This window comes from Rana temporaria, chromosome 8 (genome assembly GCF_905171775.1).
Source record: "Rana temporaria chromosome 8, aRanTem1.1, whole genome shotgun sequence".
NCBI lineage: Eukaryota > Metazoa > Chordata > Amphibia > Anura > Ranidae > Rana > Rana temporaria.
Genome location: NC_053496.1, coordinates 157,190,424 through 157,216,903, shown reverse-complemented (window position 1 = coordinate 157,216,903; position 26,480 = coordinate 157,190,424). Strand labels below are relative to the sequence as shown.

At 46.4% G+C, this 26,480-nt stretch overlaps 1 protein-coding gene across 1 annotated transcript in view; it reads left to right on the top strand.

Annotated features, from left to right (window-relative positions):
* PATL1 (PAT1 homolog 1, processing body mRNA decay factor) overlaps positions 1 to 26,480 on the top strand; it is a 132,839-nt gene that overhangs the window by 92,992 nt on the left and 13,367 nt on the right. Inside the window, exons 15-18 of the mRNA XM_040321000.1 lie at positions 12,243 to 12,402; positions 12,496 to 12,636; positions 23,232 to 23,320; positions 24,717 to 24,866. Coding sequence (XP_040176934.1) covers positions 12,243 to 12,402; positions 12,496 to 12,636; positions 23,232 to 23,320; positions 24,717 to 24,866 — 540 coding nt within the window. The remainder of the gene's footprint in view (positions 1 to 12,242; positions 12,403 to 12,495; positions 12,637 to 23,231; positions 23,321 to 24,716; positions 24,867 to 26,480) is intronic.

Here is a 26,480-nt window from a genome sequence, read left to right as displayed (position 1 = left end):
AAGTTCAGAGTTGGCTCCTGCAGCCGATGTCCACCATCAGTCTTTCACCTCACCCCCTTGCAAATCAGCCAAGCAGTCTGAGCCCCAAAGCATGCAGCAGTCTCTTCTTCTTTTTGATGAGTCTGTTAGCACGTGTTCCTAGGGCCATCCACCTAGCCCAGCCCCAGAAGGGGAAGAGATTGAGTGCACCGATGCCCAACCACTTATATTTCAAGATGAGTACATGGGGGGACCATCACAGCACGTCTTGGATGATGATGAAACAGCTGGTGCTTTTGCAATTGTGCAGACCGACAAGGAGGGCAGTGGTGAAGACTGGGTGGAAGATGATCTGGAGGACGATGAGGTCCTCGACCGGACATGGAATCAACCTCATGCAGGTGACCCATGTAGTTCGGAGGAAGAGGCGGTGGTCGCACAGAGCCACCAGCACAGCAGAAGAGGGAGCAGGGTGCCAAAGCAGAGCGTCCGTCCCCTAGACAGTACGCCTTCTACTGCCCAACGCAGCAAGGGACCGAGCACACCAAAGCCAGGTCCAAGGAGTTCCCTAGCGTGGCAGTACTTCACACAATGTGCTGATGACAAGACACGCGTGGTTTACACGTTGTGCAATCAGAGCCTGAAGCGAGGCATAAACGTTCTCAACCTGAGCACAACCTGCATGACCAGGCATCTAAGTGCAAAGTAGGGGTGTAACGGATCGTCACCGATCCGTGATCCGAACGGGCCACCCCGTTCGGATCGGCACACCCCGCGATCCGCGGAGCGCTCCGGAGCCTAGGCCTAGGAAAGTCCCCGGCTTCGGCCTAGCTCCGGAGCGGCGGCCAGTCTGCTTACCAGAGCTCAGCGTGACACGCCTCCCCGCCTCCCCGGGGAGGCGTGTCACGCTGTGCACTGGGCTCTAGCAAGCTGAATGGGAATGTTAGCAGTGAAGCACTGGTGTGAGAGGAGGGGGGGGAAAGGGGGAAAAAAGAGCACAATAGCAATTCACAGGGGTGGATTAAAGAGGAAGCAGGTGAGGCTGTTTGGGACTTAAAGTACAATCTTGATGTTTTTACAGCAAAAATATATATATATATATATATATATATATATATATCTGTAAAAACATCAAGATTGTACTTTAAGTCCCAAACAGCCTCACCTGCTTCCTCTTTAATCCACCCCTGTGAATTGCTATTGTGCTCTTTTTTCGGATCAGCAAAAAAAAAAAAAAAAGGTTCCTTTTTTTAATTGGTCCAAAAAAAAAATATATTTTATTATATATATATATATATATATATATATATATATATATATATATATATATATATATATATATATATATATATATATATATATATATATATATATATATATATATATATATATATATTAAAATATATTTTTTTTTTGGACCAATGAAAAAACGGACCCTTTTTTTTTTTTTTTTTGCTGATCCGAAGATGATCCGATCCGTGACTCCTGATCCGAGGATCGATCCGATCCGTGAGTTTTTTGATCCGTTGCACCCCTAGTGCAAAGCACGAGCTGCAGTGGAGTAGACACCTCAAAAACCAAGAAAGGTTTCTGGCTCCTCCTGCTTCCTCTTCTGCATCAGTCTCGGGCCTCTCTGCCTCTTCATCCACCTCCGTAGTGACAGTGCCACCTGCCACCCCTCAATTAGAGGACCGGCAAGCAACACTACCACCTGGGTCACCAAACATCTCCACAATGTCCCATGGAAGCATTCAGCTCTCTATCTCCCAAACACTGGAGCGTAAGGGGAAGTACACCTCTACCCACCCGCGATCCCTGGCCCTGAATGCCAGCATTTCAAAATTACTGGCCTTTGAAATGCTGTCATTCCGTCTGGTGGAGACGCAGAGTTTTAAAAGCCTGATGGCATTGGCTGTCCTACAGTACGTCGTGCCCAGCCGCCACTACTTTTCCAGGCGAGCCATCCCTTCCCTGCACAACCAAGTGGGGGACAAAATCAGGTGTGCACTGCGCAACGCCATCTGTGCCAAGGTCCACCTAACTACGGATACGTGGACCAGTAAGCACGGTCAGGGACGTTATATCTCCCTAACAGCGCACTGGGTAAATGTAGTGGCGGCTGGGACTGAGGCGGATAGCAGTTTGGCGCATGTCCTTCCACCACCGAGAATTGCAGGGCGCTTCAGTTTGCCTCCTGTTCCTAACTCCTTCTACTCCGCTTCCTCATCCTCTACCGCCTCCTCATCCAGTCAGCGTAACAAATTCACCACAAACTTCAGCACAGCCATGGGTAAACGCCAGCAGGCAGTTTTAAAACTTTCCTGTTTGGGGGAAAAACCACACACCGCGCAGGAGTTGTGGAGGGACATGGAACAACAGACCGATGAGTGGTTGGCGTCAGTGAGCCTCAAGCTGGGCCTGGTGGTGTGCGATAACGGGCTAAATCTCGTAGCAGCTCTGGGCCTAGCCGATTTGACGCACATCCCTTGCCTGGCGCATGTGCTGAATTTGGTGGTGCAGAGTTTCCTGAAAACTTACCCCGATATGCCACAGCTGCTGCAGAAAGTGCGGGCCGTCTGTGCGCACTTTCGGCGTTCTCCCCCTGCTGCTGCTCGCCTGGCAGCGCTGCAGCGTAACTTCGGACTTCCCGCTCACCGCCTCATATGTGATGTGCCCACAAGGTGGAACTCCACCTTGCACATGCTGGCCAGACTGCGAGCAGCAGCAGGCCATAGTGGAGTTCCAGCTGCAGCACGCACGCGTGAGTCGCTCTGCGGAACAGAACCACTTTACCAGCAATAACTGGGCCTCCATGCGAGACCTGTGTGCCTTGTTGCGCTGTTTTGAGTACTCCACCAACATGGCCAGTGCCGATGATGCCGCTCTCAGCGTGACTATCCCAGTTTTATTCCTCCTTGTAAAAACGCTACGGGCGATGATGGAAGAGGATGTGGCACAGGAGGAGGAGGAGGAATCGGGATCATTTCCAAGGCTTTCAGGGCAGTCATTCACAAGTGGCTCCGAGGGTGGGTTCGTGCACCAACAAAGGCCAGGTACACAATTGTCCAGCAAGGGCACAGTTCTGGAGGATGACGCGGTGGAGGATGAGGAGGAGGAAAACATGGAGGAGGAGGAACCATGTTCACAGCAGGATGGCATCTAGACCAGCTCATGGCCATTACTGGTGCGTGGCTGGGGGGATACAGAGGACACAGATGATACACCTCCCACAGAGGACAGCTGTTCGTTGCCTCTGGGCAGCCTGGCACACATGAGCAATTACATGCTGCAGTGTCTCCGCAACGACCGCCGTGTTTCGCACATTATAACAGGTGCTGATTACTGGGTGGCCACGCTTCTGGATCCCCGTTACAAGGACAATGTACCATCCTTAATCCCCTCACTGGAGCGTGAACGCAAGATGCGCGAGTACAAGCGCACGCTGGTAGACGCGCTGCTGGTGCAATTCCCACCTGGCAGCGGGGGCACAGTGGAAGCAGAAGGCGAAGGCAGAGGAGGAGGAAGAGGTCGCCAGCGCAGCAGGGGCACCGCCAGCACCTCAGAAGGCAGGGTTAGCATGGCCGAAATGTGGAAAAGCTTTGTCGGCACGCCACAACAAACAGCACCACCAGCTGATATGGAACGTTTTAGCAGGAGGCAGCAGTTCAGCAACATGGTGGAGCAGTATGTGTGCACACGCCTATACGTACTGAATGACGGCTATGCCCCCTTAAACTTCTGGGTCTCCAAATTGGGCACATGGCCTGAGCTTGCCCTTTACGCCTTGGAGGTGCTGGCCTGCCCTGCGGCCAGTGTATTGTCTGAACGTGTATTTAGCACGGCAGGGGGCGTTATCACAGACAAGCACAGCCGCCTGTCCAGAGCCAATGTGGACAAGCTCACGTTCATTAAAATGAACCAGGCATGGATCCCACAGGACTTGTCCGTACCTTGTGCAGAATAGACACCGGGCCGGCCTTACCCAGCCATTGTTTTTTTCTGATCTTTCTAGGGTTGCCATCTCATCCCTTTAAAAGCAAAAACATATTAATTACACAGGTTCTCTGGCTGATTAAGTTGCTGCTAATTAAACTCACTTGGTGCCTTATCGACAGTAAATTAGCCCCACAACCTGTGTAATTACTCTTGTGTTCTGGTTTAAATGGATGAGGTAGCAACCCTAGATCTTTCTCACTCTTTTGGGGTTTACCCTAATTTAAAAAATACATATATTAAAAACCAAAACCTGCCGTGTTGGCTACCTCCTCCTCCTACACCGCTACATCCACCTCAACCTCCTAATACATATGGACCTCGTCCTCCTAGGTCAAAATGATTTTATTTTTTATTTTTATTTTTTTTTATGTTATTTTATGTTATTTTGAGTTATTTCCCTATCCACATTTATTTTCAGAGTACTTGCCATGCTCTTCCTGACATTTTGCTGCCATTTGCAGCCCTCCAGCCCTTTCCCTTCGTTTTTTAGAGACATTTTTGTAGTCAAAAGTCTGGGTCCCCATTGACTTCAATGGGGTTCAGGTCAAAGTTCGGGTTCGGTCCCGAACCCGAACTTTTTTTTTCAAAGTCCGGGTTCGGGTCCGAACCCGGACATCCAGGTGTCCGCTCAACTCTATAGGTAACGACACATTTTATATAAGTAAAAGCAATCATACTATGTGAAAACCTAACACTTGGATGTTTGTATATTCCCTGTAGATAGTCTTTGAGATAATTATGTAGATTCATGATTATGTACACAAACTGATTAATACTACAGTAAAATATTGCGTTTTACCTCTAGTACGAAGCCTTGAGTATTGTATATGGAATCATTTTATTCCTTAAAGGGGTTGTAAAGGTACAATTTTTTTCCTAAATAGCTTCCTTTACTTTAGTGCAGTCCTCCTCCACTTGCCTCATTTTTTGATTTTTCTTTTAAATGTCCTTATTTCTTCTGAGAAATCCTAACTTCCTGTTCTTCTGTCTGTAACTCCACACAGTAATGCAAGGCTTTCTCCCTGGTTTCGAGTGTCGTGCTCGCCCCCTCCCTTGGACTACAGGAGAGTCAGGATGCCCACTAACACACAGCTCCTTTATCTGCAACGTAGAGCGTCCTGACTCTCCTGTAGTCCAAGGGAGGGGGCGCCCATGACACTCCACACCAGGGAGAGAGCTTTGCATTAGTGTGTGTAGTTACAGACAGAACAGGAAGTGAGGAATTCTCAGAAGAAATAAGGACATTTAAAAGCAAAAAGGATGAGGCAAGTGGAGGACTGTACTAGGGTAAAGGAAGCTATTTGGGGAAAAAAATTGTACCTTTACAACCCCTTGAAGAGCCAGCTCAAAAAGTTCAGCAAACGCGTTTCACGCGTTGAGCAATGACTAAGCACAGGTGTGTGAAACATGTTAGCTTAACTTTTTGAGCTGACTGCAGGTCATGTCCTCTTTTTTAACGGCATTTTATTACCACCCTATTCTTCATTCTGCATCTTTTGGCTCTGGATTAAGGTTGGCATCTGGTTTGCTTTATAGTAGTTTAGACAACATTATTTGCCTGAAACAATACAATCCCTTTGTTTCACTACGTGTAACATGTTCTCGCTCCTGTAGCCGCTTCCTGTTCTCTCCCAGCACCTGTTGTCACAATTTGAAAAGAGCACGGCTGTGCGGACAGACAGCCATGGCCACGTCATTCATTCAGAGTTCTGTGATAGAATGTCTACAAGTTTCATCGTCCTTTGCTGCTGAAGGCTTGTAGTTCTTGGTGAACTGCGAGGGCCCTGGTGAGTGCTCATAGTTCATTGGGCTTCCTGTCTTTCAGTAACTGCCTGCCCATATGAGGTGGGGGTAGACGGCTACATTGACAGTTTGCAGGAGGCAGACATTACATGTGGTTTGCTGATCGCAGGTGCAATGTTTTAGTTTCCCAAGAAGAAAAAAAAATGTATTGCACATTTATTTTTATTTTTTTACCTCAACTTTTATTTTATTGCTTTCACGAGGGGCTTAGTCGCCCCCTATGAGATGACAATAGGCAGGTGACAGGTGTTCTTTATGAAGAGATCAGAGGTCTATTGGACCCTTAATGTCTCCCCTGCACATTTGCTTTGTTGCCCTGGATTTAAAGGGGTTGTAAACGGGGAAAAAAAAATTCCCTAAATGGCTACTTTTACCTTAGTGCAGTCCTCCTTCACTTACCTCATCCTTCGATTTTGCTTTTAAATGTCCTTATTTCTCTTCCGTTAATGGACGGACACAGCCGCATTGGGCAGAAAAAACAGCACTTCAAGGGTTAAAACACTTTTCAGTACAGCACCTCCCAGGGGGGCGGGTCTCCCGGGTACATCCCACTCTCTGCATGACGCAGCCCCAGTTTTTTTCTGCCTAACGTTAGGAGAAGACATGGCTCCTCTGGGCCCATGTGCACTGGGGGTTTTAGGCAATTTTTTTCGCTTTTATTTTATTTTTCCTGCATTTCTGGGATCTACAATCAACTGCCGACTGGGTGACAGGCTTGGTTACTCGATCCTTGTAGTCCCCCCATGTTCGGTCATCGAACATGTTCCGGCCTTTAGCTATGCGCTGGGCCGTCCACGACATGCCCCGTTGCTCCAGGGGTGGCCGGTGAGCGACATGCTCCAGGGCACACATATGACCGGTCTCATTGGCCGTGTCACAGTGTGCCGGGCCGACAGCCATGCCGTAAGCGGACGTTGGTTCTGTCTGGAATGCCTCCAGCCGGTGGTCGCAGGATGGGTAAGTAGTATCCCCTTGCCACGGTGGTTCGGCTGGTGCATTCCTGGGGAGGTCGATTGAGGGTCCGCCCTGCTTTCCTCTCTCCCTCCTTCCCCGTTTTCTGGGTGGCGGCCATGAGGTGGGGGGTCCCTGGGGGCTCCGTTACTCCCGGGGGCTGTGCTGCTATGGGGTGCCATTTTCCTGCCCTGTATGATGCTGTGTGTGCTGGGGGGGCCTGCAGGGCCTGGTGCTTTTACTGTGTTCTGCTGTTTTGTCACTGTATTTTTAAAAAACATGTATATGGCCGCCATTTTGCGCTTGCGCACCTCTATTGACTTGCTGGCCATTTTCTTGTAGTCCGCATGCTGTTTTTTCCGCATGTCGGCGGCCATCTTGGAAAAGTTTTGGCCTCTAGTGACCAGAATAACGGCGCCAAAAAGGTCTCAGCACTCTCTTCCTGAGGGACGGCACAGCACGGGCAGCGTTCTCAACATCTCTGCAGCACTAGCCTGATCGGGTGAGAGTCCTCTGGGGGGTCCCCTGCTCTCTGTGGCGGCCGGGAGGGTGGCCTGTGGGTCCTGCCTTGCAGTACAAGGGCGGCATATACGGTGGGTCAGCATGGCGTCCGAACCGGAGGCTTCTACCCCAAGCATGCCAGAGTTAACCCTTAGTGCCCCTGTTCCTGCGGCCTCGGTGGATGCTATGACGGCAGTCCTTGAGGCGTTTGTTGCCAGGATTGAAGCGGCGACTGGCCAGAAGGGGGGTAAAAAGCGCCTCCTCACTCTGCCTTTTTCTGGGGATGTCTCTGACACTGAATCAGGCCCTGCTTCTGTGTCTGGCCCTGGTTCCGTCATGTCAGATGATGCAGGCCTAGCCCACACGGACAGTGAGGATGACTCTGCTTCAGGGTCAGCGCATGATAAGGAATTTGTTGGAACTCTTTTCACTGCGGTGCGGGATACTCAGAAACTTGAGGATTTGGCGGAGGCATCAGACATGCCGGTCCCTTTTTGGGTTCCGGCAAGCCACCCCGCACCGCGAAAGTGTTTCCTTGTGTTCCTTATCTGGACAAATTGTTGTACAAGGAATGGGATTGGCCGCAGAAAGTTTTTGCTGTTCCAAAATACTTTGCAGGCCGTTACCCGTTTGAGGAGGATTTCCTAAAAATATGGGTATCTACTCCGTCAGTGGACCACCCTGTGTCAAGACTGAGCAAGGCTACCACCTTACCTGTGGAAGGGGCTCCCACTTTTAAGGACCCAGTGGATAGGAGAACTGAGGCTATGGCCCGCTCCATGTTCAGTGGTGGGGTCGGCGGTGAGTGGTTGTACCGGTTCCCTCAACAGAATGGTTTCAGGGGTTTTACTCCAATCTGTTCGTAGTCCCCAAGAAGGAATGGGTCCGTCCAATCCTGGACCTTAAGGCCCTCAATTGCTTTGTCAAAGTACAAAAATTCAGGATGGAGTTTATTCGCTCAGTAGTAGCAGCCCTCCATCAGGGGGATTTCCTAGCATCCTTGGATATCAAGGACGCGTACTTGCATATCCCCATATGCGCAAAACACCAGAGATTTCTGCGTTTTGCGGTCAGAGAGGACCACTTTCAATTTGTGGCCCTCCAGTTCAGTCTGGCTTCGGCACCACTGGTTTTCACCAAGGTGCTCGCTCCGATTCTGGCCCTGCTGAGGCAGCGCGGGATCGCTATCGTGGGATACCTGGACGACCTCCTTCTGAGAGCTTCTTTAAGCTCAGAATTAGAAGAGGACCTGTCTATCACCTGTCAGACCCTCTAAGAATTCGGTTCGCTATTGAATACACAGAAGTCAGTACTGGTACTGTCTCAGTGGCTGGAATACCTGGGTTTAGTCCTGGATTCCTGAGAGACGAGAGTTTTCCTCCCAACGGAAAAACTACAGACACTGCAGTCTTCGGTGCAGCGGTTGACGACCCAAGAGTGGTCGTCGCTTCGCTTTTGCATGAGAGTGCTGGATCTGATGGTGGCCTCTTTCGAGGCAGTATCATATGCCCAATTTCACACTCGAGTGTTGCAAAAAGATTCTGTCACGCTTCCTTCGTCTCTGGATTACCATATTCGGGTGAGTCGACTGGTCAAGTCATCCCTAGTGTGGTGGCTGACATCTCCGGTACTTCGGACCGGAAAATCGTTTCTGCTGCGTCATTGGACAGTGGTCACGACGGATGCCAGCCTCTCCGGCTGGGGGGTGTCTGGGGGTGTCCAGTCAGCCCAGGGGCGCTGGACTCAGGAGGAGTCCCGCCTACCAATCAATGTACTGGAGCTCCGAGCGATCAAGTTGCGTCTCTCCAAGTGGTCTCTGGGTCTACAGGACCGACCGGTCAGGATCCACTCTGACAACGCCACGGCCGTGGCGTACGTCAATCATCAGGGGGGCACACGGAGCTCGGCTGCAGCGACGGAAGTCGCGTACATCCTCCGGTGGGCCAAAAGGTACGTTCCGGCTCTGTCGGCCGTGTACATTTCGGGATGTGATGAACTGGCAAGCCGACTACCTAAGTCGCCGCTAGACCAAGGAGGATGGTCGCTATACCCAGAGGTGTTTCAGAGCCTGTGCCAAAAATGGGGTCATTATCGCCTAATCTACGCCTTCCCTCCTCTGAAGCTTCTTCCTCGCCTGCTGCGCAGAGTGGAACCCGAGGGGTTGCCAACAATCCTGATCGCTCCGGACTGGCCGCGCCGTCCCTGGTACACGGACCTGGTGCATCTGGTGGCAGACGTCCCTTGGCGTCTACCCCTGAGAGAAGATCTTCTGTCGCAGGGTCCGATCTTTCATCCTGCTTTACAGTCGCTGCCTTTAACGGCGTGGCTGTTGAGAGCCAGGTGCTAAAGGATCAAGGCCTGTCGGGCTCGGTGGTCTCGACCATGCTGCGAGCACGGAAGTCTACTTCACAAAAAGATTTACCATTGTACGTGGAAGGCCTACATCTCTGTGTGAAGAGATGAAATGGCACCCCCGTACATATGTAATGTCCCGAATTCTGCTGTTCTTACAGCGTGGAGTGGATCAGGCTCTCGCCTTAAGTACGGTTAAGAGTCAGATTTTGTCTCTAGCTGTCTACTTTCAGCGACCCTTGGCGGCGCACTCCCTGGTGTGTACGTTTGTGCAGGGGGTTCGGCATGTGGCCCCTCCTGTGCGCCCTCAACGGGACTTGAATTTAGTCCTTTCGGTGCTTCAAGAGGCTCCGTTTGAAGACATTCGGAAGATTCCCTTGTTGACGCTGTCCTAGAAGGTGGTTTTTCTGGTGGCAATTACCTCGGTCAGACGGGTATCTGAACTGGCGGCCTTGTCCTGCAAGGCTCCTTACTTGGTCATCCATAAGGATAAGGTGGTGCTGCGGCCGCAGCCGTCTTTCCTTTCAAAGGTTGTTTCGGCTTTTCACATTTAATGAGGACATTGTTTTGCCATCCATATGTCCTCGGCCGAAAAACCCGAAGGAGGCCACTTTGCATTCCTTGGACGTGGTTCGGGCCCTACGGGTCTACTTGTCTGCTACGGCTCCGTTTCGGAAGTCAGACTCACTGTTCGTATCGGTAACTGGTCCTAAGATGGGTCTGGCGGTCTCGTCGGCCACGATTTCTAGGTGGATCAGACAGGTCGTGCGCCAGGCTTGTGCCCTAAAGGAGCGGGCGCCTCCCTTTCAGGTTACGCGCATTCGACCAGGGCGATTGGTGCCTCTTGTGCTTTCCGCCATCAAGCGTCTGTGTTACAGGTGTGTAAGGCAGCGACCTGGTCGTCAATCCACACCTTCTCAAAGTTTTAAAAGGTGGATGTGAGTGCATCTTCGGATGCCTCCTTTGGCCGCAAGGTTTTACAGGCGGCAGTTTAAGGTTGAAGTTCCTCTGTTGAGGATCTCTGGTTTGTTTGGGGTGAAGCTTGGTTTGCTGTGGTTTTTTTTTTTTTTTTTTTTTTTTTTTTTTTTTTTTTTTCACCCCTCCAAATTTTTTGGAGGTTTTTAGGCGATTTCCCCGACTTGTTCATTCCCCGACTTGTTCATTCCCCGACTTGTTCATTCCCCGACTTGTTCATTCCCCGACTTGTTCATTCCCCGACTTGTTCATTCCCCGACTTGTTCATTCCCCGACTTGTTCATTCCCCGACTTGTTCATTCCCCGACTTGTTCATTCCCCGACTTGTTCATTCCCCGACTTGTTCATTCCCCGACTTGTTCATTCCCCGACTTGTTCATTCCCCGACTTGTTCATTCCCCGACTTGTTCATTCCCCGACTTGTTCATTCCCCGACTTGTTCATTCCCCGACTTGTTCATTCCCCGACTTGTTCATTCCCCGACTTGTTCATTCCCCGACTTGTTCATTCCCCGACTTGTTCATTCCCCGACTTGTTCATTCCCCGACTTGTTCATTCCCCGACTTGTTCATTCCCCGACTTGTTCATTCCCCGACTTGTTCATTCCCCGACTTGTTCATTCCCCGACTTAGTTGGGGTAGGCGGTACACTTTGGTGGGGGTGGGTCAGCCATGCCCTGTGACCTTTGACCTCTGGGAACCCGCCTTCTGACCTTTGGGGGAGGTCCATGTTCCTATTCCTGAATCCTAGCCATATTCTTCAATGGGAAACCCTAACCCGTCATATGACGTCCAGTCAGGATTCTACAACCACTTTGCCGACGTCAATATGTCATTGGCGGGCGGCAAGTGGTTAAACTACTGAAATATATTTTTTGCTATTCTAATTTTATAAGATGTATATGGTTGGCACTTTGCTCACACCGATATGCGTTGGCACTTTGAAGAGGGATATCGTTGTTATGGCAGCAGCTAGCTACCATAACCCTGGTATCCTCTTCTTCAATGAGCGGTCCAGTTTCAGATAAGTCGTCTCTTTGGCAGATTTGCCACCAGATGACTTTTTTTATTGGTGGGGCGGGAGAGGGGATCGTGTCCTTTTCCATGTGTGGTATGGAGCTAAGCTAGGGGAAATATATATATTTTTTTTTTAAAAGAACAGTGCAAAATAAAAATAAATTAACACGCCCTGTCCCCGCCGAACTCACGTGCAGAAGCGAACGCATACATGAGTAGCGCCTGCATATAAAAACAGTGTTCAAACCACAAATGTGCGGTATCACTGCGATCGTTGGAGCGAGAGCAATAATCTAGCCCTAGACCTCCTCTGTAATGCAAAACATGGAACCTGAAGAATCTTTTAAACATCGACTATGGAGATTTTTAGGGGTAAACATTTCTCGCTATTCAACGAGCAGGCGCAATTTTGAAGCGTGAAATGTTGGGTATCAATTTACACAGCATAACATCATTCACAATATAAAAACAAATTGGGCTAACTTTACTGTTTTATTTTTTCTAACTCAAAAAAAAGTGCGCTTATAAGACTGCTGCACAAATACGGTGTGACAAAGTATTGCAACGACTGCCATTTTATTCTCTAGGGTGTTAGAAAAAAATGTTTTGGGCTAGTAATTGTCTAGCAAAAAAAAAAGATTTTAACTTCTGGTTTCCTTTTGCCCACAGAGCAGCCGAGGAGCAGTTTGTCCAGATCATGTGCATTAGGAAGGGGAAGCGCCTGGTGGCTCGGATTATCCGCTTTTTGCCACTTCAGCTAAGTGAAGCTTTAATGTCCACCACTGTGCAGAGTTTGCCTTTCCTTATCAAGAAGGATTATCAAGACCAGGTAATAAATGCACTACACTTAGGAAATATCTTTTATCTGCTTATTTTCTCTCCCTGCACGGTATACTCACTAAACTTTGTTTCGTCCCTGCAGATTCTTCCCTACCTGGTCAACCCGTGTGCCCATGTGATTAGCCAATTGTCTGCTGCTGCTCTCACCTCCCTGTTACAGAGTGTCTGTGGTTCTGGAATCTCTGCTCCCCAGCAACAGTTGTCATCTGTCTTACAGAACAAGGTGAGTGCCTGAGTTTGTAGGTACAGGGTAGGCCATTTAAAGTCCATCTCGGGACAAAAAAAAAATTTCCTAACACCCCCCCCCCCTCCCTACTGTTTACTAACTTTGTTTTCTCAAAGTCTTAAAGCCAGAACTTTAACCACAGAGATTCCCCAATTCTTTAACCACTTAAAGTGGATGTAAACCCACTCTCATCAATTCTACTACTGACATAGTGCTGATCTATAAGGATATACATGCCTCCTGTGGGTATCCTTGCCTGTCAAATGTCTCCAGTTTAGCTGTTTGAAGACCCCCAAAAATGCAGATTCAGTGGGCGGGTCTGTTTTTCGGCATTTGGTGGGTGGAGTTGTGAAGCCAGCAGACTCCCCGCCCACCTCTACACTCCCCTTGGCCAGAGCGTGCAGGAGAGGCAGAGCACGTTCTGGGTAAAAGCAGAGCGTGCTCACAGCCCCTGTTACTTCTGCACACATGTGGATGTCCAATGACAGTCGGGGATGATCGGTGCAGCAGGGACAGCTGTGAACACCATCCCCCATGCATGGCTTTTCATCAGCCGCTTCTCCTTCTCTCCCTCCTGCGGCTTTCACCTGAAAAGCCATGCATGGGGGATGGTGTTTACAGCTGTCCCTGCTGCACCAATCATTCCCGACTGTCTGTCTCCCTCCTCCCTTCTTCTCGGGCCCCCTTTGTGTGTCCACATCCCGCTGTGTCTTCCCCCAGGTCCCCCGCTGCCCTACTGACATGGACCACTGCACCATCCCTCCACCCACTTTCCCAAAAGCACTGTGAAAAATATATTTAAAAAATAAAACCCCACCCCCCATCATTGTGAAAAAAAAAATTACAAAATGTCAGGTGACATTTGTAGGGACTTGGGCCTGGTTCACACCGGTGCGTTGCCAGACATTGCATGTGATTCGCACCGTATTGCTGTGCAGATCACATGCGATGTCTGTGCAATGCGATTTCAGCCATACAAACTGTACCTCGACTCGCACGGCAGTTCACACTGCCATATGCGAACTGCTGGGGAGTGTCATACAATGTTAACGGCACCCCTATTTCAGCTTGCATATCGCACTGCGAACTGACAGTTCGGACATGAATCGGATCGCATAGGTGTGAACACCCATGTGATCCGATTCTGGTGCGGACCAAAAAAAGGGTCCTATGCGTGTTTGGTCAGAATGCAGTGCGATTTCATTCATACAGTTTGTATGGCTGAAATCGCATCGCAGACATTGCATGTGATTTGCAGTGCTGTGCGAATCACATACGATCTCGCACAGCGCATCAGTGTGAACCGGCCCTAAGCTCATTCAGCCTTACTGGGTGTAATTATAAAAAGTGAGATCCACCCCTCCCCCACATAACACATCCCGGTGATGGCAAGGAATGTTGCAACTGTGTTTAGGTGACCTCACACACACTGCACTATAACAATAATTGGATCACTGGAGATTCTTCTCTGCCCAGCTCATTAGATACATGTCCCCTAAATCACTTGTCTGTGTATATTCTGCTGGCTGGTGTGTGTGTGTTCACTGCACCATACATTTCCTTATCACACCCATGATGAGAAACATCCAGTAAAAACACAGGAAAGGCAGCCAATCCTGGAAGAGTGGGAGAGGAGGAGGAGGGGGGTGTGAATTGTGACCTTTGTACACAGGATGTGCCTGTCACAGGCTAGTGCATGAGATATGTAAATCGCCTGTCACAGCAAAGGGGGAGGTTCCGACAAAGTTTTCTCAGTTTGTCGGATTTATCTCACTGTAAAAAGAGGATTGCTCAGCGCTTGATTAACTCTGTGTGGCAAGACTGGGCACAGATGATAGGAAATCTTATATACTATATTGTGCCAGCAAAATAAAAAAAATTGTGTTCACATCCACTTTAAGGACTGAGCCTGTTTTTCAGACTCTGTGTTTACAAGTAAAACATTTTTTTTCTAACACCCAAGAGAATAAAATGGCGGTTATTGCAATACTTTTTTGTCACACCGTATTTGTGCAGCGGTCTTACAAGCGCACTTTTTTGGGGATTATTTTTTATTAAAAATCAAGACAACAGTAAAGTTAGCCCAATTTTTTTTATATTGTGAAAGATAATGTTACGCCGAGTAAATTGATACCCAACATGTCACGCTTCAAAATTGCGTCCGCTCATGGAATGGCGTCAAACTTTTACCCTTAAAATCTCCCATCGGCAACGTTTAAAAAATTCTACAGGTTGCGTGTTTTGAGTTGGAGGTCTATGGATAGAATTATTGCTCTTGCTCTGACGATTGCGGCCATACCTCACGTGTGGTTTGAACACCATTTTCATATGTGGGTGCTGCTCACGTATGCGTTCGCTTCTGTGAACACTGTTTTAAAAAAAAAAAAAAATTGGGTCACTTTTTTATTCCTATTACAAGGAATGTAAACATCCCTTGTAATAGAAAAAAAGCATGACAGGTCCTCCTAAATGAGATCTAGGGTCAAAAAGACAGCAGCTCTCATATTTGGACTTAAATGCAATAACAAAAAAGTTGAAAAAAATTACAAAGTTCCTTTTAAGACAGATGGGCGGAAGTGACGATTTGACGTTGCTTCCGCCCTGCAGTGATATGGAGACTTGTGGGGGCCATCTTCCCCTCACTCGTCTCCATACACAGGCAGGGACAGGACGGATCTCCTCCGCTGCTGCCGGCGGCTCCGGATAAGCGGCGGGAGGGAGTGGGACCCCTCTCCTGCCGCCGTTTTTAAAAGTGATCTTGCGGCGTATCCACCGCAGAGACCACCTTTTATCTTGTAGAGATAGCTGCTACCATAACAAGGGTTTTTCTCTTCAAACAGATCACATATGATGGGCGGTCCAGAAGTGGTTAAGGACAAAAAAGTTACCTCTTGTAATGGGATTAAAGTTTACAGGGTCTCTGTTTACTCTACTTTATAATCTAGAGCTGCCCGATTCTGGCTAAAATGAGAAACATAATTTTTTTGCTTAGAATTAAGATTGTATTTTTTCCAAATTGCGTTTGAAAAACTGCTGCGTAAATATTGTGACATAAAATATGTTGCAAGGTCATTTTTATTCTCTAGGGACTCTGCTGTGTATGTGTATATATAATGTGTGTGTGTGTGTGTGTGGTTTCTTGGAGGTTCTTTGTAATTTTTATAGCAAAAAAATACCAATTTCAACTTAAGCCACAGGTGCCAGAAAAAGGTTTGGTCTTTAAATGGTTAAACTGATCTCTTTTACAGACCACCACAGTCATTCCTTTGATCTAAAATAACTAAATGATACTTTGTTAAGGTTATCTCCCAGCTCTGACAATGTTGTGATAAACTTGGCAGGCTGCCTGTGAGTTTTTTTTTCCTCTGACAGTTGTCACCTGTCAGCAGAGAACTGCTCTGCACTAAATTGAGGAAATGCTGTATTAATATTGTGAGGGCGAGTTGAAGCCAAAGTCATTTAATCATGCAGCGCTACTAATCCATTCCTTAGTTTTCCAGAAACTTCTATCAGTGCCAAACTTCCAGCTGCGACAGTGAAGCAATGCTGATGTTTACCCACCCTTTCTTCTCCCCTTGTTCAGAAAATGCCTTTACTTCAGGTCACAGGATAAAAGGTCTTCCATAAGGATAATCGCAGGATCTGGCACTGGAAAAGCTCATCCTTCAATGGAAGTGGAGAGTCCATTCACTTACTCCCTTCTTGCATTTGCCAAATCCAAGATTAGCTCCAAGCCCACCCACAAGGCCTGGAATTCCCAAGTTTGCAAATGCCTTGGATCATCCACAGCAAGAAGGTGTTCTCCTACTTTCCAAAGTGGGGGGGGGGGGGGAAGCCTGTGCAGACACTTGAACAGCTTTCATTCCAGATGCATGGGTTCTAGCAGTTGGTTTCCAGGGGCTACACACTAAATATTTGCTCCCAGCCCCCTCATTTCATAATGTCCAACCCTCCTATGTCATAGCATAGATTAGAGGATCTCAAGCCAGCCCTAACTGATCTTCTGGCTCAAGGTGTCATTGGTTCCTGTGACCGGTTACAGGGGTTTTTCTACAACCTGTTCAGTTTCCAGACCCAAAAGGGGGGGGGGGGGGCATTCGCCTCATCTTGGATCTCTAAAACACTGAATGTCTTTGTTAAATCGCTAACATTTTGTATGCAATCTACTAAATCTGTCATCTCCCTTCACCAGGGAGTCTTCCTAGCCTCTGTGGACATAAAAGACTTGTGCATACATGTCTCCATATTTCCAGAGTTTTCATGCACTTTGCTGTTGGTCCCCTTTACTTTCAGCTCTCAACTCTGCTGTGCTATGAAGGCATCCCCATTGTTGGTATACTTTATATGAACTAATGTTGAGGGAGCAGCACAGCCTTGACTGTCCAAACATTTCAAGGATTCATATAGTAGATGACTATAAAATCCATGTTGGAACTGACTTGTCACTTGGAGTCTCTTGGTCTAGTCCTGGACGCAACTCGGGCCAGCGTTCTTTACCAATAAAAGCTTCATGCTCTCCTATACCAGACTTTTGCTCTTCATTCCAGGAGTCTTCCTGGGTCTGGTGGTAGGCTCCTTTGAGGCAGTCCCATGTGCTCAGATTCACTCCAGACCCTTATTGAACAGCATTATGTGTTTGTTGCACAAGTCATTCTGGTCTCTGGACAGGTTGATTAGTCTGGTGCTGAGGACCAGGTTGCCCCTGACTTAGGAGTCCAGCTCTTGAGTCGGAAGTCCTTCTTTCCCATCTTTTGGAAGAGCCTTGCGACAGATGTTGGCCTATCAGGCTTATGAGAAGTCGGTGACATCAGAGGAATCTTTCTTTCCTTAACACTCTGGAGTTTAGAGTGGTTTGGCTGTCCTTGCACTACTAATATCCAGGAAGCTGTAATATGTCGGGAACATTACATATTATTGGTAATAAAGGTTGCCCGACAACTTAAAAAAAAGTGTCTGCACTAATGTGAAGGGTGAAACTGAGATCTGGACTGCAGCACATAGGCTAGGTCTGGTTCAAAGGCGGTGGTTTTGATGCACAAAATGTCACGCAGATGAGTCACTTAGTCTCCTCACGTGGTTCTCGTTAAAGTTTATAGGAGAGAATGTCTTCTCACAAATATGTTGAGCCAAACAAGCTCTGAATTTTCTTAGCCAATGTTTGAATCTCTTGAAACCGGTTCTTATCTAGTTGGCGGTAAAAGTCCACAAGAGAGCTTGTTGGTGACGACAGTGTAACTTGCTATCACAATGCAGCTCAATGAGTTTGGCTGCAGCTGATCTGGAGCACCATCTGGGTCAACAGAAAATGGAGAGGAGTAAAGTCTGATCTCCTTTTCGCTGTTTAAACTCCCCAGCCAGAGATGTGATGTCTGCTTTATACCCGCTGTTTTTGCACTGATATTTTTCTTCTGGAAAACTTGTCATTTTCCAGCAACGCTGAAAAATGTATGGCATTGGGTTTTGTTTGTGACAATTGCCTTATGAAAAGTTGCAGCTTTATTCCAAAGGCTTTGAGGTGTGAAAAAAGCTGGTTCACCGTTGCATCTTTCCCCTGAAGACTCGTGTTCAGTACATTCAGATGCTTTATGTCAACTAGAAACCTCAAATCAGCCAGCCAAATAGGATCAGATAGTTCTTCAGTTTTCCCTTTGTTTCCAATAATTCTCACATTTCCTTTGAAAGAGTAGAAATGCTGCAGTGCAGACCCCCTGACTGAGCAATCTTACATTTTTGTGATATAAAACATCTTTGTATTCAACTCTAAAGCACAGGGCTTTAGAGTGAATAAAATAGTATTTTACTACCGGTTTCATAACATGATCATATTTGAGATGTTTAGCACAGAGAACTTGTTGATGAATGATACAATGGAGTTTAATGGCTTTTGCCTCCTTATTCGATCATCTTGTTACAGATTAGGGTTGATAATCCACTTTGTCTACCGGCAAAGGCAGGTGCCCCACCCCAGTAACTTTGTTCCAAGGCAGTTTCATGTCATCTATGGCGGAACTAACAGAAACAAACTAATCTTTTCCTCCTTGTTTTGGTCCGTAAGGCTCTAGAGGTCAAGTAGCTCTTCAGTCACGTTCATTTCGTCGTCCACCCCTCATGAAAATCAGCAACTGAGCTGTGTCGGATCTGTGGTTTCTTCAGACTACTGAAAAGAAGTCAAAATCCACTCCTTTGGATGTCAACTGTCTCTTAATATCTGATGAAATCTCTTCAATTCTCCATGATACAGTGTTACAAGCCAGGTAAATGCTGGCAAACTTGCTTCTTCTTGGGACAGATATTCTCAACCATTTACATAACTCGTTCTTTCGATAAAGTCACCCTCAGCAAAATTCTTTTAGCAATTAACTTTGCTACCTCCATAGCTCGCCCGTGTGGCATTTTCATTTGACTCGCAGGCTCTTGTGAAAAATCACTGTTGAGACTTTAAAACGACTTCAAGTTGCTTCAACTTTTCTCTACGGACACACCCTGTTAGCTTGTCATATGTGCTATGTCTCGACTGGTAGTGTCTCTTGACCTTAGACGGCCACAGTCTCTCTTTGCATATCAGACAAACACAGTGATTCCATATCTCGGTAAAGAAATATTCCACTTTCCATCTATTCTGGAAGTGGAGTCCCTCACTGTCAACTTTCCTTCTCTTAGTTACAGTCTCCATTTTAGTTATTGACCAGAAGGGAAGGGATCATGTGAGCGCAATGCCAGAGGTTTTGGTCGAAGTGTGTTCATCCGAGCACTAATACACTGCCCAGAATTCTCTTGCCTTTGTGGCTGAAGAGGATGAGCTTGGGCATGTTTGGATATATATCTTGGATATATATTTTGTGGCCCCCAGCGCCACTAAGGATGAGCTTGGCCGTGCTGTGTTATTTGTAGAGACATAGATGGATCTATCTATTACAGAGAAAGAGAATATATATAGTCTATAATCTCTTTTGTTGCCCCCAACGAATCCCCAATTGCTGCTCAGGATGAAGCATGAGCTTGGGCGTATTCGCAAGTCACCGGGACATTTCCCAATTTCTGCAGTTGTGGACCCGGAAATGTCTCGGTGCCTTTGATGCGCGCTGTCAACTTCCTAGCGTGCTCGGGCACATCGACTTTGCGAACACGCCCAAGCTCGTCCTTGGTTCTGAGCGGTGCTCTGGGATTCATTGAGGGGGCCACAAAAGAGGTGTGTGTATGTATGTGTTTTTTATATATATATATATATATATATATATATATATATATATATATTATTTATTTATTTCGTTCTCTAGGCGATTCTTAATGGTACTAATCCTCTCTTTATTCCAGCTGGTCTTGAACAGCATTTGGCTTTTAGTACTAGTAGTTAGAGACCATTGACTTCCCATCCCTTGATTACAACTTTTATTTTTTCTGGGTGGCTCCCCTTATTCTTACTAATTTGACTCTGGGGATCTGAATTTGGTCCTCAGTGCTTCAAAAACCTCTATTCGAACACATTAGATCCGTTTTTTTTTTTTTTTATATTTTTACTAGACCAGACCACTGACTGGTTTCTATCTTAAGCAGGCAAACTTTTCTGTAACTAACTATATTACAATTTCTGACAATCAACATCCTTAATACAGTCATCACTGTCTAGCGCTTAAAAGCACCAGACTCTTCCTAACCCCACCCCAATCATCTTGTGCCTAAGACCCTCCTTTCTTACTGAGACAGGCACCTCAATATAAACAATTCTTCCCTCTTTGAGCCCTTGTTTTCCCAAAGAATATTGCTCTTCACTGTTGTAGTCACAGCCATCAGAATCTACCTCAAATCTACAGCTTCTATCAGGCAGTCTACCTCCCTTTTCGTTCTACCCTTAGGACCTCACAAGGGGCATCCTGCTCCAAAATCTACCATCACTAGGCGGGTGTAACAACTACCTTATTTATTGGCGTATTACACGCGCCGGCGTATTACACGCACCCCAATTTAAGAGGAAAGTTTCAGGAAAAAAATGTGTTTTTTTTTTTTTTTTTTAATAAACCACTTTGAAGCAAAATGATGGTATCTGAGCATCAATGCAGCCTGATCTGTGCCCATCTGTGTCCATCTGCAGCTTCAGTGCAGCCTGATCTGTGCCCACCTGCAACATTGCTCCTCACTGCAGCCTAATTAGTGCCCATCTGCAGCCTATACGTTTACCAAAATGCCCTGTCTGTTCAGTGCCCATCTGCAGTCTTACCTTTCATCAGATCATCCCTGCTGTCTCCGAGGAAAGAGGGGGAGCGAGCGCCACTGAATTACATAGTCGTGATCTCCTTCCTGTGTACAAGGGTGCTCCGTCACTCACAGCCACGCCTCCTGCCCCTGCTCATATGATAGACAGTACAGTGGTCCAATGCGGGGGCCAGGAGGCATGGCTGTGCGCGACAGAGTGACGGATACACAGTAAGGATATCACGGCTCTATGTAATTCGGCGGCGCTCGCTGCTCTTCACTCAGACAGCATGGATCGGCGTATAACGCGCACACGTAATTTTCCCCCCGATTTTAAGGGGAAAAAAGTGCGTGTTATACGCTGATAAATACAGTAATTTTCAAAAGCTTACACCCTAAAAGACAAAGCACCACCTGCACGAATATGCAGATTGTAGGAGCTTCCTGGGCACTCTTAACATCAAGCCTCTGTTGCCCAGTTTTGTAAGGTCGCCACCCAATCTTCTCTTCATACGTTTTAAAGTTCGACCAGGTAGACATTCAGTTAAGGGTTTATGGATATCAAGGCTGTGTCCTGTACGATTAAGATAAAAGTAATTTTGACTTATCTGTAAATGTTATATCTTGCAGAACAGGACATCCTCCCCTCTGTTCTGCATTGCTTGCTACAAAACTGAGGACATGGGTAGGGTTAAAGGGGAAATGCCCAAAGAACATGTGCTCAAAGCTTTGCTTGCCAGTTGTCTAAGTAAATTGACCCTGTGCATTACTTTGATTGTGGAATGGATGGCAATTTGTAGACTAATCGCACAGAGATTAGGGTGATGGTCTCTGTGTACTTGTGACAAAAGGACATAAATACAGAAAATGGCTTTTGTGGAGGTGCTTTGTTGGTATACAACATATTAGCTTTTTGAGGTCTGCTTTTTTAAACATGTACAGCCTTATGTTTAACTACTTGCCTACCCCAGATCTCTCCATAAAGAGTATGCCTATTGTCATAATCATGTTTACATTCCTTGTGACAGCAATAAAAGTGAAAAAAAATAAAGTTTAGAACGTCAGTGTAAAAATAAAAAAATTAGGGTTGTCCAGATACCGATACCAGTATCGGTATCGGGACCGATACCGAGTATTTGCAGGAGTACTCGTACTCGCGCAAATACCCCCGATACCTAAATAGAATACTTTCCCCCCCTTCCCCCCCCCCCCCCCCCCGCCGCTGCCGCCGCATCGCGCCGCCGCATCGAGGGACATGGCTAGAGGGACATTGCTGCATATGTGAGGGACATGGCTAGAGGGACATTGCTGCATATGTGAGGGACATGGCTAGAGGGACATGGCTGCATATGTGAGAGACATGGCTAGAGGGACATGGCTGCATATGTGAGGGACATGGCTAGAGGGACATGGCTGCATATGTGGGGGACATGGCTGCATATGTGGGGGACATGGCTGCATTTGGGGACACATTTAAAAAAAGTATCGGTATTCGGTATCGGCGACTACTTGAAAAAAAGTATCGGTACTTGTACTCGGTCCTAAAAAAGTGGTATCGGGACAACCCTAAAAAAAATGGTAAATAAAATGTAAGTGTCCAGTTCTCCCTGTGCTTACGCTCAAAGGTACACACACACACACACACACACACACACGTTTGGTCCCAAACGCAAACCGTGACCGTCCCACTTATGTGAGGTATTACTGCAAGTGTTAAATCATAGGCAGTAATTCCAGGACCAGACCTCCTGTGTAAATCTAAAGGGGTAACCTGTAAAGGCTTTAAAAACGTCGCCTATGGATAGTAAAATTTTTATATAATTTTTTGGTGGTTGCATGAGCGTGCACAATTTTAATGCACAACATGTTTGATATCTGTTTACTCTGCATAACATCTTTTATATTTTATCCAAAATTGGGTCATGTATTTTCCTCCAAAAAATCGCGTTTTGAAAAACTGCTGTGCAAATACCGTGTGACATAAAAAAATTGCAAAACCCACCAATCTATTCTCTAGTGCAGTGATGGTGAACCTTGGCACCCCAGCTGTTTTGGAACTACATTTCCCATGATGCTCATGTACTCTGCAGTGTAGTTGAGCATCATAGAAAATGTAGTTTAAAAAAAAAAACCTCTGGGTGCCATGGTTCGCCATCACTGCTCTAGGGCCTTTGCTTTAAAAGAATATGTAATGTTTTGGGGGGGTGGGGGGGTCCGATATATTTTCTAGCAAAAATTACTTATTGTAACATGTAAACCGAGTGCCAGAAAAGGCTTGGTCTTTAAGTGGTTAAATGTAATTTGTTCTAATGACCTTTTGAGTGTGAAGCTTATTTTAATATCCAAGTGAAAATTGATCATCTTTTACATATAACTGATTACTTCCCTTATTCATGCTGTAGTTTGGACTGACGTTAGTGTGCCAGATTCTGGGAAGAGCTGAAGAGCTGATGAGTTCTGAAAATTCCACGACACTGAGTCAGTCACTCTGGTATGTTATGAAGCAGTAGTGTGAGCACTGGATTTGGGATGGGACTATCTGGAATTTCAAAACAGAAAAACCTACATTTAAGGGTTTTTATTTGAGTAAAACAGGGGTTTCCCCACCTTCCATAACCTCTAGGTAAAAAAGATGGGATCCCCATTCTACTGCTAAAATGCTTGGCAGCACATTACATTTTATCATAGTGCCCATAGATGTCACTGCAATTTTTAGGACCGGGTTCAAATATGTGCAGTCCTGTTTTGACAGCAGGATTTTTGGCAACTTTGTGCAGCGGTTCAGGTGCAAATTGTCAGTGTATGACAATGGAAATCCCACCTGAACCGTGCTAAAAATCGTACTGGACTCCATTGAAAAGGCTGCAGGTTCATGTCATATATGATGCGGGTCAATACGCATCCAGATTGCATATATGGTGAACCGGGTCTAAAGCCCAACTGTGGGTGCAAGAATCCCCCACCCCAATGTAAATGAGAAGGGGCGTACATAGGACCCCCTACTCATTTACCAATAAAGAAAAGAAACCACACACACCGTTTTTGACAGTGCCTTTATTAAAAATAAAAATACAATTTCCCCTCGGTGTAGATCCAGCATCAATTTGGCTACCACCGGCCTTGAAAAAGAAAGGGGAGAAAAAAGGCCCAGCTCGCGACGAACATGACCGTTCATAAATGAGTAAGGGGTGGGGCCACCTGACGACGTCACCTTGTGGCACCTGTGACGTCACCGACCAGTGCATGTTTAGTCACTTGGGGTGTAAACGGGGCTTCCAGATTCTGATTAGATCACTGCCTGAAGACTTATTTAATTATTCACTAAGGCTGGATTCACACCTATGCATTTTTAGTTCTTTTTGCAGATTTGCACTACAGAACATGTTCCATAGGAAACCATGTTAAATGGACTGTAGTGAAAATATGCAAAAAGCACTAAAACTGCATAGGTGTGAATCCAGCCTTATGGACTTTATGCTTGCTTATTTTTTCATTAATGTGCACATTTAAGTTTGATGCAGTGTTTTCCTTGTGCCAGTTTTTAACAAAAACATGTATAGCGCCTTATTCTTTACTTTTATAATTCTACACAGTTTAGTGATTTGTTCACATTAAAGGGGGCAGCTGTTGGTTTATATGTTCTTATTTTTTTTTTTGGTATACATTTTCTCAAAATGCATCTTATTCGCAAATATGTGAACGGAGCCTTAGTGTTTGTCTTTTTTTTTTTTTTTTATAGTTACAGCAGTTTCTCAATGGCCGTACATGCTTTTAATTAGTTACTGTATAGTTGATTTTAGGCTTTTGCATTCTCTAAACCTGTTAATAGATTTCTAGCCTATGCAATGTTGGCACGGTTTTTATACCTGCTGTTCCATGTCTTTCAGGACGCCTTTGATTGCACAAGTCGCTCACTTCCTGCTGCAGATCCAAGACACCTCTCTGGCACAGCCTCTCTGCTCTCCAGTAACTGCTCTGCTTCACTTCTCACGGTACCTTGATAATCAGACTTTCGAGCAGCTTCAGTCCAAGCTTAGGTGAGAGCCAGATAAACCAGCAAGAAAATGTAATTACTAAAGGAGATATTGGAAACCAAGGCAAGATTCAACCAACCTTAAAGTGGAACTACACTGCATCTGAGCACCACAAACAAAAAATGCCATTTAGTTCGTTTTTGGTATTCAAAGCAAACTCACCCATCCATCCATGTCTCCATGCTGATAAATCACTTGGTTGTGGCTATCTTGAGTAAGGGCAGATGATTCATGTAGTATTTACTTCCTGGGTTCCATTTGCCCTTAGCTCAAGCATACAGACAGCAGGGTGTGCCAAGCTCATCAAACCCCACCTTCTCTCCTGAAGACTCTTGGGATATATGACATAATTTGCCTAGGCATGGAAACCAGGAAGTAATTCAAAACTATTAAAACAAATAAATATGATTTACTTTACTATCAATTTAATAATGCTACAGCATAAAGATTGTCAATATTGATTGAGACTGAAGTTCTACTTTAAGCCAAGTTTAACTTGAATTGCAGTGTTGACAGACGAATCTGTAAGTGAATGATTTGGCTAATGCAGAAGCATCAGTGGTTCTTAAACTCCCAAAAACACTCCATTTTATTTTTATATGTCCGTTGCATGTTTAGTGATCTGCCTGGGGTCCAGCTTTAACATGGAAGGAAAAAAAAAAAGCACAAGGGTTTTGCATATTTACTACTAGCTAAAGCAGAACTAAACCCTCTTGTGCTTTTTATAGGCAAGCAAGCAGCCATCCTAGCCTCTGTTTAATCTGCAATTGCCATGGTGCTGCACATGTAATCCAGTTATGACACCAGCTATATGATGACTTGACAGCTTAGTTGAGAACACAAGCAACTGTGATGGTTATTTGAGGCATGCTTTGAATGTGACTGTTTTGGGAAACAGTTTGATCAAATGAAATATGGTGCAGATATCATGTTGGGGCCCTGAAGTGTGTTAGTAATCACTAGGATTGTCCCGATACCACTTTTTTTTTTAAGGGGGTGGGGAGGAATTGTGTGTGTGTGTGTGTGTGTGTGTGTTTTTTTTGTTTTTTTTATTAATTTTCCTATTTATTGCAATTCCTTTCTTTTTTTCTTTTTTTTTTATCAGCCCTGTTGGGGGGCTTTGGTGAGATATCAGGAGTCTTAACAGACCTCTGAGTAAGGGACTAGGGACACATATTCCCCAGTCCCTTTCTCAGCAGCCTCAGCTGTACTGAAAATGAATGGAGAGAAGACAGTGGCTTCTTTTCATTCATAAACTGAAACATCGTAAACACAGTTTACGATGTTTCAGTTATGTGAATGTACAAAGTCCTCACGAACTCTGTACATTCGGAAAAGGTAGGAGCCGGATTTACCGGCTCCTACCGCCGCTCTCCATCCTGACTGATGGAGGGGGACACACGGCGGCAGCATGGAGGGGGGGACACACGGCGGCAGCATGGAGGGGGGGGACACACGGCGGCAGCATGGAGGGGGGACAAGCGGCGGCAGCAAGGAGGGGGGGGACACGGCGGCAGCAAGGAGGGGGGGACACGGCAGCAGCAAGGAGGGGGGGGACACGGCGGCAGCAAGGAAAAAGACGGCAGCATGGAGGGACACGACGGGGGGCTGGTGGAG